The following is a 14,074-nucleotide window of genomic DNA, read 5'->3' as shown; positions in this document are numbered from 1 at the left end:
TCTCTCCTGCCAGACACTGGCTGCTCTTTGCTGAAAGCCAGGGTGATGTTCTGCAGGTCTGCAGCTTAGCAGGGAGCTCCACTGTGGGCAATGCAGCCTCTGTGTCAGCTCAGTAAGGATACAGCTGCTGCTGCAACTGTATGCTGTCAGCTGGGGCTCCCCCAGCCCAGCTCTCCAGAGCAGGAAGGACGTTTTTCCCCCCAAGCTGAGGCTCTGTGGTACCACTGACCCCCACCAGCCAGTGGCTCTCCCACCAAGGAGCAGAGTGCAGAGCAAGCTTCTTGTGCCAGTGCAGAACCGTGAGGGCGGGGGGTACTGCCCAAGCCTTGCTCTCCCACAGCATTCCCTGCTCCTCTCAACCACTGCTCTCCTGTCCTCCCAGCACCCAAACCATGCTCTCTGCTAGACCATTCCTGTGTCAACCTCTCAAATCTCTGTATTTACAGTTCTCATCGTTTTGCAGGATGCTCAGCTCCCTTCTGCTGGCTGCCACATTACCTTGAGCCTCTTAAAATTATCTCCCTCCTTCATGAGCAGGCACCAAAGATTTAGTTTCTGCTGACTAGCACAGGAGATACTGGCTCCTAGCCCCTGAGGCACCCCCTTACAACAGGAACCTGAAGAGATAAAACCTGCAGCTGAGCAACAGCAGTCAGTAAATTCATTACAAAGAGCCTTAAAGAGATCCAGAGGCCAATGTTTGTTCACAATGTCTGTCATGATCCTCCTCAGCTCAGGTTCAGCTTCCAGCAACTGGAACTGCACTGAACTGTCCAAGGAACTGAGCTCGTGGGAGCACAGGCAAGCAAGGAATAGAGCAAAGGGTCAGGGGAGCAGGTCTGCACTCTCTCTGCATATGGTGCAGCAGTGCTCCAGGTCCTGCTTCAGACCACACCTGAGCACTCTGGAATGAGCAGTGGCTCACTGTGTCACAGGGCAGGGACAGTCTCTAAAGCAGAAGAGCTTGAACAGGCAACACAGCTTAGCCTGCTTAGCTGAAGCATGGATCTAAGCATTAGCTACCACTGCAAATGCTTCTGACCTCTTCTCAAAGTGCAGCACAAGAGACCCAAGAATCCCAAAAACTTTACCAAAAAAATCTGAAAGGAAGCTCTTCTGAAAGGAATCCCTCACTCCCATCATTTTACAACCATCAAAGACCAGAGGACACAGAAGCTGCACAGTGGATATTCAGGCAACATTATTAGAGCATTTCAAGTATACAATGGTTTAACTGATGGCTGCAAGCAGCTAAGATGCAGACAGATGCCAGCAGGAAAAGGTGACCTAGAACAAGCAGCTGTGCAATTCTAATGGGAAGTCAATGATTTCAGCTGATAGGAGAGGAAGAGAAAGTAGCAGACTAAACGTTTGGGCAAGTTTTGGGATAGGGAGGAGAAAATAAAGACGTTTTTATTGAGATAATTTACTTAAATTGGCCACTCAAAAGTAGGAGAAGCTGTCTGCTATTGCACTCTTCCCTTGGCATCCCAAGGACCCAAAATAACCAGGGCTGTTTCTTCACCAAGAACAGACAGACCTCCCTGGTAAGAATGGAGGCTTGCCCTGGCTCAGCACTTGGAGATTGAGATCCCTGGCTTTGCACTCCCAGTGAAAGCCAAGCCGTGGCACTTCCACCAGCGAGGAGACAATGCAGGCTTGCAGCAAGAGCCTCTAAACTACCAACCCCTCACTATAAGGCAGCATTAGGTCGGGACTCTTTTTGGGTGCTCTGAGCTGTTTAGAGAAGCAAGGACCACATGGCAACAAGACTAAAAGGTCCTCTGACAATAACAAGGACTGTGCGTGTTTCCCAAGAACTATTTCTGAAAGACACATTCTTAAAAAATATCTTAAAGCAGAGACTCCCCATTGATGCACAAAAAGTGCTTGACTAGGGAGGGACTGAGCTATGAAGTGATGAAGCACCTCCCAAACCAGAGATTGTGTACTCTGCCCAATCTGCAAGTTGATACTTCTGCATTTAAGATAATAGCTGCCTTGATTGTGTTTTCATCTCCTGCGTTTATGAACAAAGAGCAGTTGAATTCAAGAGCTTAAAACCAAATTGAAACGCTGACATTTAACAGGGTATCTCAGAATGACTCCTTCGAGACTACGAAGCTCTGAGGTATGTGATGGCAAACTTGGTAGTCAGGCTGACAGAGTGTAGTGGAGCTTCTAAGCCTCCTGAATACATCTTGGTTCACCAAAATGAGTCAGTTCTTCCTAGCAAAATCACTTAAAAATTTGTCTTCGGCAAAAAGCATTTAAAAATTCGGATCAACAACTGATTTGCAAGTAAAACAAAAGAAATATTAGAAATGGTAACAACACAGTCTGTTTAATCAATCAGATCTGGCTACTACAAAAACATGCTAAGGACAGCCACTAGCTTCATGTCCCTGGGTGCTGCTGTGCTCTTCTGCCCACATACACTACAACTTGCTTTTGAAACGCTGTTTGTCTAAAGGACAACCATGGAAGACAAGTCAGAGTTTAATGACAGATTTCAAACAGAAAGTCATACATACATTAAATTAACAGATTCAACCTTCAGCACACAGGAGTTTGATAAGAGTTACTGGCTAGAGTCACGAAAGTTCAATCTAAACAGTCTTGAACCACTTCCAAAAATTCCAATGGCTTTTTAATAGTTCCAATAATTCACGTGTATATGAAAATGGAGACAGCTTCCTCAGCAGAAGAGTTGGGCTCCCTCCAGGCTACCCAGACCACTGGTACAGAGGAGAGCTGGTTTGACTTCCCCCACTTTGCCACCAGTCCACTAAAAGACTATGATTTATTAAAACTTCTCTATTTATTGACGACTGATTTAACGGCAAATGCTGCAGACTGTGTCAATCATAGTGGATGGCAGTATAGAAGATTATCCAAACAACCTGTGGGAAAGAAAGGAAGGTTATTTGATGCCTCTGGAGAGGTCTCAGGACACAGGAAATGAGCCTCAGGCCTTGCTCTAAATAGGGGACTGAATTTCACCTTTAAGGTGCTCTTGGAGAGAGGTTAGGCTCACCACTTGCCACAAACCGGTGGGCATTCAACTCCTTTGCCTGGTGCCCAGCTTCTCCACATTAAAATCCCACCACAGCCCCTCCAGGGATTTAGAGGCACCAACTAATCAAGTGCTGTGATCAGATACTTGGGGAAGGGGGGGAGTAAGGGAAAAACAAAGACACCCAAAACACCAGTGCAGGTGTAACTAGCTCTAGATGGAATGGAACTCCACCAGGATATCTGGGACAGAGGATAGAAGTGGCTGATGCATTCTTCACTACAGAGAAATCCCAGGCATCAGCACTGTATTTCACAGCAGCAGCCATCAGATTTTTGGGATTTTCTTTCCCAATCACTGCCACTTATTCGATGGTGTTCACACATCTGTCTTCTCTCACCACTTCCCCTGTTCTCCTTCCAGGTCTTCAGAAAGTGCAACAACACAATTCACAAACCATCTTAAAGACAGCAAGACACATTACCAGAAACAGTGCAAAGATGTCATGAATCCCTCCTTCGTTAGCTCCCACGTGCCACCATATTCCTCCTCATCTATCTGCTGGAAGCTGCTGAAGTAGAGGTACAGAACACCAGCATTGATCAGGCAGAATCTGCAAGGAGAGGTCAGGAACCATCATGCCAGTGGTAGAGGCTGCAGGTATCCCACATGCCATACAGTGAAATATCTTTTCATCCACAGCAGAGAGGAAGCAAAGAGGAATTCTTTTCCTGCAATGCTTCCCAGGCAGCTCAGTCACTTTGTCGAAAGAGCCCCTCCAAGGTGAGCTTGCCAGGTTGGGATAAAGTTCACCTGACAAGGCACAACCTACTCCTAGAAAGGCTCAAGAAGCAAAGTCAAAAGCTGGAAGGTATCCTCAGATCGTAACCTCCACGTTCTCCTGTCCTGCAGATCAAACATCAGTTCTGCCCCACAGAGACCTGTGCGTACTTCTTGATTCTGAAGTGGCTGGGAAGGAAAACTGTCACCTCCATGCTCAGGGTTAGATCCCTGTGAGCATCCCAGGACCAAACAGGGAAGAGAGAAGAGCCAGGGAGACTCAACAGTGCCCTTGAGCCCCAGCACTAGGGCCTAAGACAGGTTTGGCTTTACATCAACCCCAGCTTGGGTCTGGGGCAGGCCTGGGCAGGGATAGATCCATGTCCTGCAAGAAAGCTGTGTGGGAAGGGTGGGATGACAACACACACACAGCTGGAGCAGCTGTGTCACTGCACAGCTCAGAGAAACTACAACGTACTTCCAGCACCTTTTGGTTTTCCACTGTATACAAATCTCTCGTTTACATCTAGTACAGGAATTGGCTTAGGTGCCTGATGGTGCCTTGTCAATTAATGGTGCCTATGTAAGAACAATTAACTGTTCCTGGGGTACTTGAGATTTACTGGTTTGTTGTAGCTCCTGCTGGAGCATCACCCCTCCCCTTTCTTGCCAAAATCAGACAAGGGACAAGAGGACAAAAACTCAGGACAAGGGACAAGATGACAACTGAATTTCCTTAAGAAAATCTGTGAGGCTGGAGCTTGACTATTGAGACTTGGCTAGCAGAGATATTTGCAAACAGAGACTCCCCAGAGCAGATCCAGCATCTTCTGAGAGCTGGTGTGCAGAGAGCACAGTTGTGTCCCCAGCTCTGCTGTCCCTTGAAACACTTCCAGGCATATGTTCAGAGAGCCAAATGAATTTTCTCTCCAATAACTCACTGCAGCCTTCAGACACCTTGGGGGAGGTGACCTGGCTCCCATGTCTTGGGATTCAATGCACACTCCATTCAGGCCTGCCTTCCCCCACCCCATGGGTGAAAGAGCCATGTCAGGAAGCCAGGAGTACTGCTGAGCACTGCTGGTGCCACTGTGCCTGCCTGGGACCTAGAGCCTCCCTGTTCTGAACAAACCTTTTCTCCTTCGCAGAGCAGCTACCCCTCTTATCTGCTGACAGAGCATCCTGTCTGAGCAGGGCTCAAAGACCAGGACATGCACACCTTCCCCCCATGGACACTCCTTTCGGGGTGATCACACCATGGCACCCCACACATGCAGGACACACACACCCCCCAAGGTCAATTGAAATGCTAGTTCCCTTCTTCTGCCATCGCTCCTTTTAGGAGCGAAACAATAATAATTTTTAAAGTATTAATCAGGCTGAGGAGAAAGTGACTGATGGACATGTTGTGATTTGGATGAATGTCATTGCAACCAACAATGAAATGAAACGCTGGCTGTGAGACACAGAGCAGGCAGAGCCTGCCTTTAGCCACCCCACTGTTAACAGCACAGCCTCAAACAGGCTCCCAGGCCAGGCCAAATGTGGGAAAGTACATGAGACAGAAAAGGAAATAAAGCTTACACTGCTATTCCCACGAATCCCTTCAGTGGAACTACTCCCCAGATGATTCCCAAAATAACAGCAATGATCTGCCGGAACCAGTAGATCACATCTAAAAAACTCGTCCTGAGGAGATAAGCACAAGAAAAATTTCGGCATTTATTAAGTTTCTTCTTTTTAAAACACCATACAATTAACAGGTGAAAATTCAGCATACCAAACACTTAGTTTTCTACTCAGAGTATAAATTATTGCACTCAGAACAGATAAAGCAGCTTGGGGCACTGTGCACTCTGGACTCCTCTGCTTCCACCATTAAACACACAGCTTTGTCCTCTGATGGGCCAGCTGCAGAGGCAAACAATCTCTAGTCCCCTTATTTACTAAAGATGGAATAATAATTGCCTGGAATAAAAGTTCAAAGAACTGTTTATGCTTTAAGATTGTTCTACCCATTCTGGCCCAGGCCCCCCTGCACCTAAGAGCTTTCAGGGCTCAGGGCAGCTCCAAAGCACAGCTGTACCTCCCTCATGCCACGACAGCTCCCGTGCCTCCTGAGCAGCAGAGGTATGCATTCCTCCTTGTCCAAGGGCCCACACGCCTGCAGCTACTGCAGCCTAGCAGTGCTGGCTCACACTTTAAAAAGATTCACTTCAGCTCACATCTCTTTTCCCAGTCTCCCCAGGACTGGGACTGTCCCAGCATCCCCCCAAAGCCTTTGTGATCCCCCAAAGCCTGTGGGATGTGCCAGCTGTTCAGCTCCATGTGGGAGATGTGAATCCACGTCAGATACAGGTCACTGCACTTGTCAGGCAGAGTTCAGCCTTCAGTTCACATCCTATTGTATCAAAACATTGGCACAGCTGTCCCCGCTCCCCTGCTGACTCTGAAATTCCAGCTCCATCTGCCAGAGGCGAGGGGGCAGGAACACACAATCCCCACCACTTCGGGGAGCGACAGGTAAGGAAAAAAATGACACAGATTTCTGTCTGTCCCCCTAGGAAACAGAGCGTGCCCCTTCCCACGCCAAAAGCAAAGCCAAAAGCAGGGAGCAGAGACCCTGGAACACACGCCCTGTGCCCAGGCCGTGGCGGGGCTCCGGCAGGAGCTGCGGGCACCTCGTGGCTGCGGCCGGGAGGCAGCAGCACAGAGAAGCACCGGGCAGGAGCACTGCAGCACATGGCACAGGGAAACTTCGGAAAGCAGGTTCTATTTCTCGTGTTCCTTGAACTATACAAGAGAAATTTTTATTTAATCCGAGAGGACTTTTAAACCACGAGCCAAAAGTAACTGAGGTGTCTTAATACTGTGTTTCCCTTGGCTCCACGCCCAAAGAGCAAGAGCTGGGTGTGCTGCGGCGCGTCTGCCTGCGGGGGCAACGGCCGGGCCATGGGCCGGGCACGGGGGACCGAGAAAACACGGCTCCGGTTATCGGCGCGGCGGCCGCGCTCCAGCACGACAATTTACCCACGGACACCGCGGCCGCTCACGGGGGCTGCGGGCGCGGGGCGCTGCCGAGCCCGGCCACAGCCCCGCCACGGCCCGGGCGCGGCACCGGCTCAGCCCGGCGGGTCCCCGCAGGGGCTTCACCCGCACTCAGGGACGGCGGCTCCGCCGGCACCCTCGCGGGACGGAGCCGAGTCCCGGCCCGCCGAGCCCGCCCCTCAGGGCCCCCTCCTGTCCCGCCGCCCCGGTCCCACCTTGTCGTGCCAGGCGGAGTCGCTGCGCAGCGCTTTGCCCCACACGGAGCCGCGCCCGGCCGCGCCGCCGTTGGCCACCGCGTGGTGCTGCGAGTGCGGCGGCTCGTCCCGGCGCCGCCCGCCGCTCATCCCGCTCCGCCGGGATCCGCCGGGATCCTGCGCCGGGATCCGCCCGGCCGGTCCGGAACCGGCCCGGCCCCGCCCCCGCCGCCGCCGCCAATCGCAGCGCGGCCCCGGAACACGTGACAAGGGCGGGGCCACAGCCCTACGGCGGGCGAGAGGGGCGGGAAGGGAAGGGAAGGGAAGGGAAGGGAAGGGAAGGGAAGGGAAGGGAAGGGAAGGGAAGGGAAGGGAAGGGAAGGAAAGAAAGGAAAGGAAAGGAAAGGAAAGGAAAGGAAAGGAAAGGAAAGGAAAGGAAAGGAAAGGAAGAAAGGAAAAGGAAAGGAAAGGAAAGGAAAGGAAATGAAAGGAAAGGAAAGGAAAGGAAAAGGAAAGGAAAGGAAAGGAAAGGAAAGGAAAAGGAAAGGAAAGGAAAGGAAAGGAAAGGAAAGGAAAGGAAAGGAAAGGAAAGGAAAGTCAAGTCTCAGCCTGGCAGGACCACTCCCAGCGAAAGGGTCAGGACAGCAGTGCCGGTGTTGCTGGGGTGGGAAAAGGAGACAGCCCCTTCGCAGCCCTGCAGTGTCACTGGGCCTGCAAACAGCCGCCACAGGGGATCCCGGTGCACTGCCAGGCTGTGGAGGCTCCAGAGGGTTGGGAAGTCCTTAGGATACACACGGTTGTGCAGCTTCTTACCTAGTTATTGATCTGACCTTAGAGCCGCTAGACGTATGGGGGTTTGACTCTTCTTTATATTCTTGCCTTCCAGGAGCAGTGGTACTCAGACTAGTTGCAGTAGAAAAACATACAGGAATTACTCCTGCATGGCGTGGGCAGAGTGTATGGTTGGGTCTCACTCTCTGTTGCCCTCCCCAGCATGTGATTATGTAGGTCGAGAAGGGCCTTAGTGACAATATTCCAGGTGCCTGTGGGCAGCTGAGCTTGGCAGTGCTGGGGTCACTCCAGGCGCTGCTGGAAGCCCTGGAGCCCGTGGGGATCCTCACTGGTGCCAGTGGGGCTGAGTCCTGCACAGGTACCTGTGTGGAGCTGTTCCCCCCTTGCCTGCTGGGCCTATCCCACTGGCACACCATGACCTTTCCAGTAATAAACCCCAGGCCTGAGGTCCTGTGTTTCTTTTTGTCTCACAGGCCTGGAAACACGACGTGCTGAGCACCTCTAGAGCCTGGCTGCAGCTCCAAATGCTCCAGCAGCAGCTGCTTTCCTGCCAGCAGGACCTGGAGCCTGTGGGTGCAGGCTGACCCTGCGTGGGGTCGGCACAGAGGGAACAGACAGAGCAGTCCTTGTCCCAGAGCTCTGATCACTTTCAGCCAGGGCCATGTAATTTAAACACAGATTTTGCAAGATACCTCTGGACTTAAAAAGTATCCTGCTCTATTCCTGCAAGGCCATCAGGCCCCTGATCACGTCCAGCCCCTTGGGCATTTGCCAGAAGCCTGAGGCTGGTCCAAGCCAAGGGAGCCTCATAGCATGACCAGGAAGGGGACACACAGTGTGGGGTCATCACTGTGTCTCTAGCAGATCCTTTGCCTCTGACCCTCACGGCAGGGCCAGGCCAGACATGTCCTGGCTCCAGCCTTGCTCCCCGGACACTCCATAGGTGCTTGTGGAGAGTGGAAACAGTGTCACTGTCCCCACGTGGAAACGCTTGCATGGTGATGAAGACACCTGGGTCAGGAAACTAACCTAAAATTCACACTCTTAAAAAAAAAGGCTTATTTTACTCCATTTTCATTGCCTGATCCTAAGAGAGAGAGAAGCAAATTAAATTTGGGCTTGAAAAAGCCAGAGGGAGGCATATCCCTTACCTTATCCTGGTAAGGGATATGTCTTGGCAGACACATGGAAGCAGGGAAGAAGGACAGCATGGGCAGCCCTGGGCACAGGCCAGGAAGGCAGGAAGGGCTGGATGGGGGACAGCACAAAGTGGCTCAGCTGTAAGGGCTGCAAAGCCTGCGAGGAGCTGCCCCGTGCCTACAGCCTCTCTTCATCAGTTCCCCTGGCAGGGGCTGACTGGACACTTGCCCAGTGGGGAGAAAGCAGGGCTCAGTGAGGGGCAGCAGCCACCCCAGAGGGACTGGAGGTGGGTCCTGCTCCTGCTGGGCTCCTGGGAACATTTGGATCCTGCAGAGGCTGGACTTTGCCAGCGCAGAAAACTCTGGGACCAGCCACAGGGTGGCAGCTCAGGCTGGCTGACTCCTGATTTTTTTTTTTTTTTAATCCCTATTTCCTTGTATTTTTTAATTAAAAAGACAAACCTTCTGCCTCCCACCACCCCACCCTCCCCCCTAGGTCATGGACATGGCAAAGGCTATGTGCTTCCCCCTGGGTTGTCTCCACCTTGGCATGGCATCCAGCAGCATCTTCCAACTCTACTCCTGCATTTTGCTGGCTTCGGAGTCCACAGCCTCTCCTTTGGAGGGGCAGCAGGCAGGATACCTGCTTCCAATGAAGGGTCAGGACCCTCTGTGCCTCCCCAGAGGAGGCAATGCCCCTGCAGATTTCACCCAAGTATGATGTCCCTAAGTCAGGCAGGCTTTGACAGAGCAGGTTACTGGTCTTCTGAGCCAGTAAGAACAAACTCCATGACTCAGGCAGGGTCTGGCCAGGCTGCCAGAGGGTATGGCCACTGCTTTTATGTCAGGGTTGAATCACGATTTTTTTGCCTTTTAGCTGTGTTTGCAGTGATGCCTTGCAGGAGAATGGCAGCTGAAGATAATTTGTGTCACAGCTCATTTCTGTTCTTCACCTGTGTTGGTGCAAGTGCAGCCTGGTGTACTCCGTGCTGCCCCCTCAGCACCTCTGATCAGGGTTGGTCCTCAACCTCAACGTCTCACACGGGCAGCGATGGAGCTCTAGGAATGCTTAAGCAGAACAGTCCTGCTCTGGCTGCCACTCAGGGTTGGGTCCCCAGAAGAACACTGCATCTCAGAAGTAATCCTAATGTCTCCCTCTTCCACCTTCCTGTCTCTGCAGGCTGAATTCTGCCCCCAGTTGTGGGGACCCCATAAAATGAAGATAAAATCTCCTCGGGATAATGTCTGGAGGGGCATCACCCTCCAAGGGAGATCCCAGAGGACAGGAGCTCCCTCTTGGTGCCTGTGGCACTGTGATGAGGCTCAGGGTGCTGATGGGAAGAAAACGTGAGCAAGAGCTGCTGCCCTGGAGAGGTGTCCCAGGGTGAGCCTGAGTCTGCCTTGCGTGAAGGGCAGGAGCTCCCCATCCCTGTTTCTCCAGGCTCTGGATCCCTGCTTGGGAACGGAGCAGTTCCCCAGCTGTTCTCTGCTCCGGGCCACTTTTTAGAGGCCCTTTGAGCGGCTGCTTGACTCTTCGGGCCAGTGTTCTGTTTGCATGGCTGCAGAGACCATTGACAGAGGCCGCCCCGGTGCAGCCGGTGGACACTCTCCGGCCTCTCCGCGGAATCCCAGGGGCCTCTGGTCCTCCAGCAGCCCCACGCCTGCTAGCAGGGACCTGCCCCGCCACAGCTAGAGCTGCTCCAGGGAGCTCAAGATGAACCTCGGCCTTGTGTCCCCGGCGGTGTCACCCTCGGCTCCGCAGGGCGTGGCCCCCCGGTGTCACCTGGCGGGGACGCGCAGGTTTGCCCGTGGGTTCGCAGTCCCCGGCGCCGCCCGCGCTGCGCGCTCCCCCCGCGGGACGAGGGGCACGCGTGGCCCGCTGCTTTCGTCTATATAAGGCCGTCCCGCCGTCGCGGCCCCGCGGCCCCGGCCCCGCCGCATTCTTCTGCCTTGTAGGGCCGGGCCGTGCGGGCCGGGCCGGGGCGGGAGCCTGGGCACCCCGCCCCGCGGAGCCGCGTCCCGCACAGCCGCGCCCGGCGCCCCGCAGCTCCCGCACGGTCCGCGACTCCGGAGCCGCCGCGGTTCCTCACTCCGGGACAGGTGAGACCGGCCCGGGGCGAGAACGGGCGGCCGCGGCGGGGAGAGGGGCGGCGGCCCCGGGCGGGATGGAGCGGGAGGGATGGAGCCGAGGGGATCGGGGGGAGCGGCCCCGCCGTCCCTTCACCTCTGCGGCGCTGGAGCTGGCGCCGGGGTCAGCCCTGGGGACGGGTCGAGGTGGCGGCTGAGGATCCTCGGTGTGCCCGATGGGCATCCTGCACCCGGGCAGCCTCTTGGCAGGCCCAGCAGGAATGTCCCGGCGAGGGCAGGCGAGGATTGGTCCTGAGCCACGGTGTGGGTAACTGTCTGCAGTGCCTTGGAACTGGGACATCCCGGCTTCCCAGGAGCAGATCCTGCAGCCCGGGTCTTCACCTACCTCCTGATCTCTGAGACTGATCCAGTCTGGAACATCTGCTTTTCCTCCAAGTCCTTTTGCTGATGACCAGAGCCAAGATCCAGATGCATGCGTGATGCTCCAGATATATCCCCAGTGACCTGGGAGCAACTTCAGCAATTAACTTGTTTAAAGCAGAAAGCTTTATTTAGCTCATTTCCTTCAACTTTAAGCACAAAGGGATGTTGTGTTTGTTTAGTCTTTCCATGAAAACTTGAAGTCCTCTTGGCTTCTCTCCCAGCATGCCCTTTGGTACAAAATGTTTCGACTGTGAAAAAAACCAGGCAAACTCTAAAACATGGATGTGTAGGAGAAGGCGGCGGCCAGACCTAAATTCTTTGGAGTGGAACATCCCCAAGTGTTCACAACCACCGCTGCTGACCAAAGATGGTTGGGTTCCCTCAGTCCGGGAATTTTTTCCTCTCTCCCGGCAGGATCTGTGCGGTTGTAGGAGGAGTTTGCGGACGCTTCCCCCCCATCGGAGGCGCTGCAGCAGCATTCCCCCCGCCGAGGTGAGCCCCCTTAATTTCCCTGGGAAATAAACTGGCCAGGACACGTTATGCTGATTGCCCGAGGCCATGAAGACCTGTGCTTGCGGTCCATTCTCCGCCTCCCGGGCACAGGAAGGTGCTGAGTGCTTTGCACACCGAGGGTATGCTAGGACTTCTCCTGGGAGGCTGCAGAACCTGTGCTTTTGGAAGGGTTTGCATGTGTCACATGTGAGGTCCTCGTCTCCTAAACTTGGTGGGAAGCAACTAGTCCAGAAACCATCTGCTGAACTTGCAGCTGAGCACCCACAGCTGTGCGTGGACTGGCCAGGTCACCAGGTCGGGGGAGGGCCGGGATGAACTCTCTTGCTCTGACTCCCTGATGCTGCCCTGCCCCTTTCTCCCCTGGCAGGAGTGCTCATGTGGCTGGGCTGGAGACACAGCCCAGGCGTCGGGGTCTCCTTTCCTCTCACCTCCCAGACTCCCCTTCCCACATCTCGATAAGGCCATAAAAGGAGCAGAATGGCAGTCGTCTCCACTGCTGCAGGTCGAGTGGGCTGAGGATTCCTCCCACAGCTCCCGCTGCCTCTGCTGGCGGTGGGGCTCCCCGGCACCAGAAACCCTCGCTGGTGAAAGCTGAAGCGATGCCCCCATCCCACAGGCCCCTGAACAGGGCTCTGCTGAAGAAAAGGGATGGTTTAACAACAAATAAAGCAGGGAAGATGAGCTGCTCCCTGCTCTCTTCTCCAGTGTGACAGCCAGTGAGCAGCCCTGGGGCTGAGAGAGGTGCTGCAGAAGGCAAAGCTCTATGGGTTGAACCATGTCCAGGCTGCTGCACTGCCCCTGCAGCCTCCTGTGCCTGGGGGATGCTGCAAGGCACCACCTCACTCGCTGGCCCTTGTGCCACTCTGGAGGAGGGAGGGGACCTGCTGCCTGTGGGGGGTTGCCTGGTGGCCGCATGTGGTGGGTAGCCAGTGCTTGCCCACCACTGAGTGTGGCTGCCTCGTGAGTTCTCATAACTCACTTTGGGAAGTGGCACTGGGCAGAGGTTTGACCGCAGTCTCCCCTGAGGAGCCAATGTTTGCCCTGCAGGAGTGTCCCACGGGACAGCCCTGACCCAAAGCATCCAGCAGAGGCATATCGTGCCTTTTGCTGCCAGGATCTTGTGGAGGAGCTGCTGGAGCAGATGTCCCTGCCTGGCTGTTCCAGGGATGGCAGGGCAGTCCCACTGCAGCCTCCTCAGCACTTCCAGAGGTGGCTCCTGCTGGAGCAGCTTCTGAGGAGCTACTCTTGGGAACCCCTTGTTAGCGTATCATGGGAGATCATAGCTTCTGGATACATATAAACACCCCAGGGACTGGAGGACCGGCTGCTCCCTCTGCCAGAGGAGCTGCTCTGTCCCCTGCCTACCACTCCTCCTTTTGCACCACCCAGCACTGAGCTCTCACTTGGTAGTGAGCTGGAGCAGCACAGGAGGAGCTGCAGGGGAGGGTGGAAGCAGGAGGGGGAAGGATGGGGCTGCTGGCCCTGGCAGCACTGTCATGTCCCTTTGGCTTGTCCCACCCTCCCCAGCACAGCCAGGAAGCAGGAGTTGCTTGCATGGTTTTTACCAAGGAGGAAACACATGGCAGTTCATATTTCTGATAACTGTGGGTCCTTTCCTCTTTCAAATGAAACTATTTACTAATTTATAAACTATTTCGGTCAGCCCCGTGATCCCTTGGGTCTGGCTCTCAGGTGAGGGAGGCACAAGCCTGGTGGGAGATCATTTTGCCTCCACTGCATGAGGCTGGGAGATTGTTTTGGCAGGAGCAGTGGCAGACAGACAAGGGAACAAGAGCAGCTGGTGACGAGGTGAGCTGGGGACCAGATCAGTGTGTGGCTGTCATGGTGTCACCTAGCACCTTGGCTCTGCTGCCTGGGAACCACAGTTCCTGGGCTGGTGCAGTGCTGGTGTGGGGCTTTCAGCAGGGGGTGCCAGGAGCAGGACCTGTGTCTGTGCTTTTCCCACTTGCTGAGCAGGAAGCTGGAGGTTTGGTGGCTGCACGGTTTGTCTGAGCTGAGTCCACCCCAGCATGGAGGGCATCATGGCCAGGCATTTCCTGCAATGCTCCTGCAACTAGCTT

The 14,074-nt window shown here is 54.3% G+C and overlaps 1 protein-coding gene across 1 annotated transcript; it reads right to left on the bottom strand.

The window, feature by feature from the left end:
* Positions 1–2,483: 2,483 nt before the first annotated feature.
* On the bottom strand, positions 2,484–7,253 carry RAB5IF (RAB5 interacting factor). Its single transcript, XM_066331043.1, has 5 exons — positions 7,060–7,253; positions 6,831–6,943; positions 5,381–5,485; positions 3,501–3,629; positions 2,484–2,903 (listed from the first exon to the last, which is right to left on the bottom strand). Exons 1-5 carry the CDS (start codon positions 7,186–7,188, stop codon positions 2,891–2,893), a joined length of 489 nt encoding a protein of 162 aa, XP_066187140.1. The 5' UTR covers positions 7,189–7,253; the 3' UTR covers positions 2,484–2,890.
* Between the last annotated feature and the right edge of the window lie 6,821 nt (positions 7,254–14,074).

This window comes from Sylvia atricapilla, chromosome 16, assembly GCF_009819655.1.
Source record: "Sylvia atricapilla isolate bSylAtr1 chromosome 16, bSylAtr1.pri, whole genome shotgun sequence".
Taxonomy (NCBI): domain Eukaryota; kingdom Metazoa; phylum Chordata; class Aves; order Passeriformes; family Sylviidae; genus Sylvia; species Sylvia atricapilla.
This window is presented reverse-complemented; position numbering and strand designations above follow the sequence as displayed.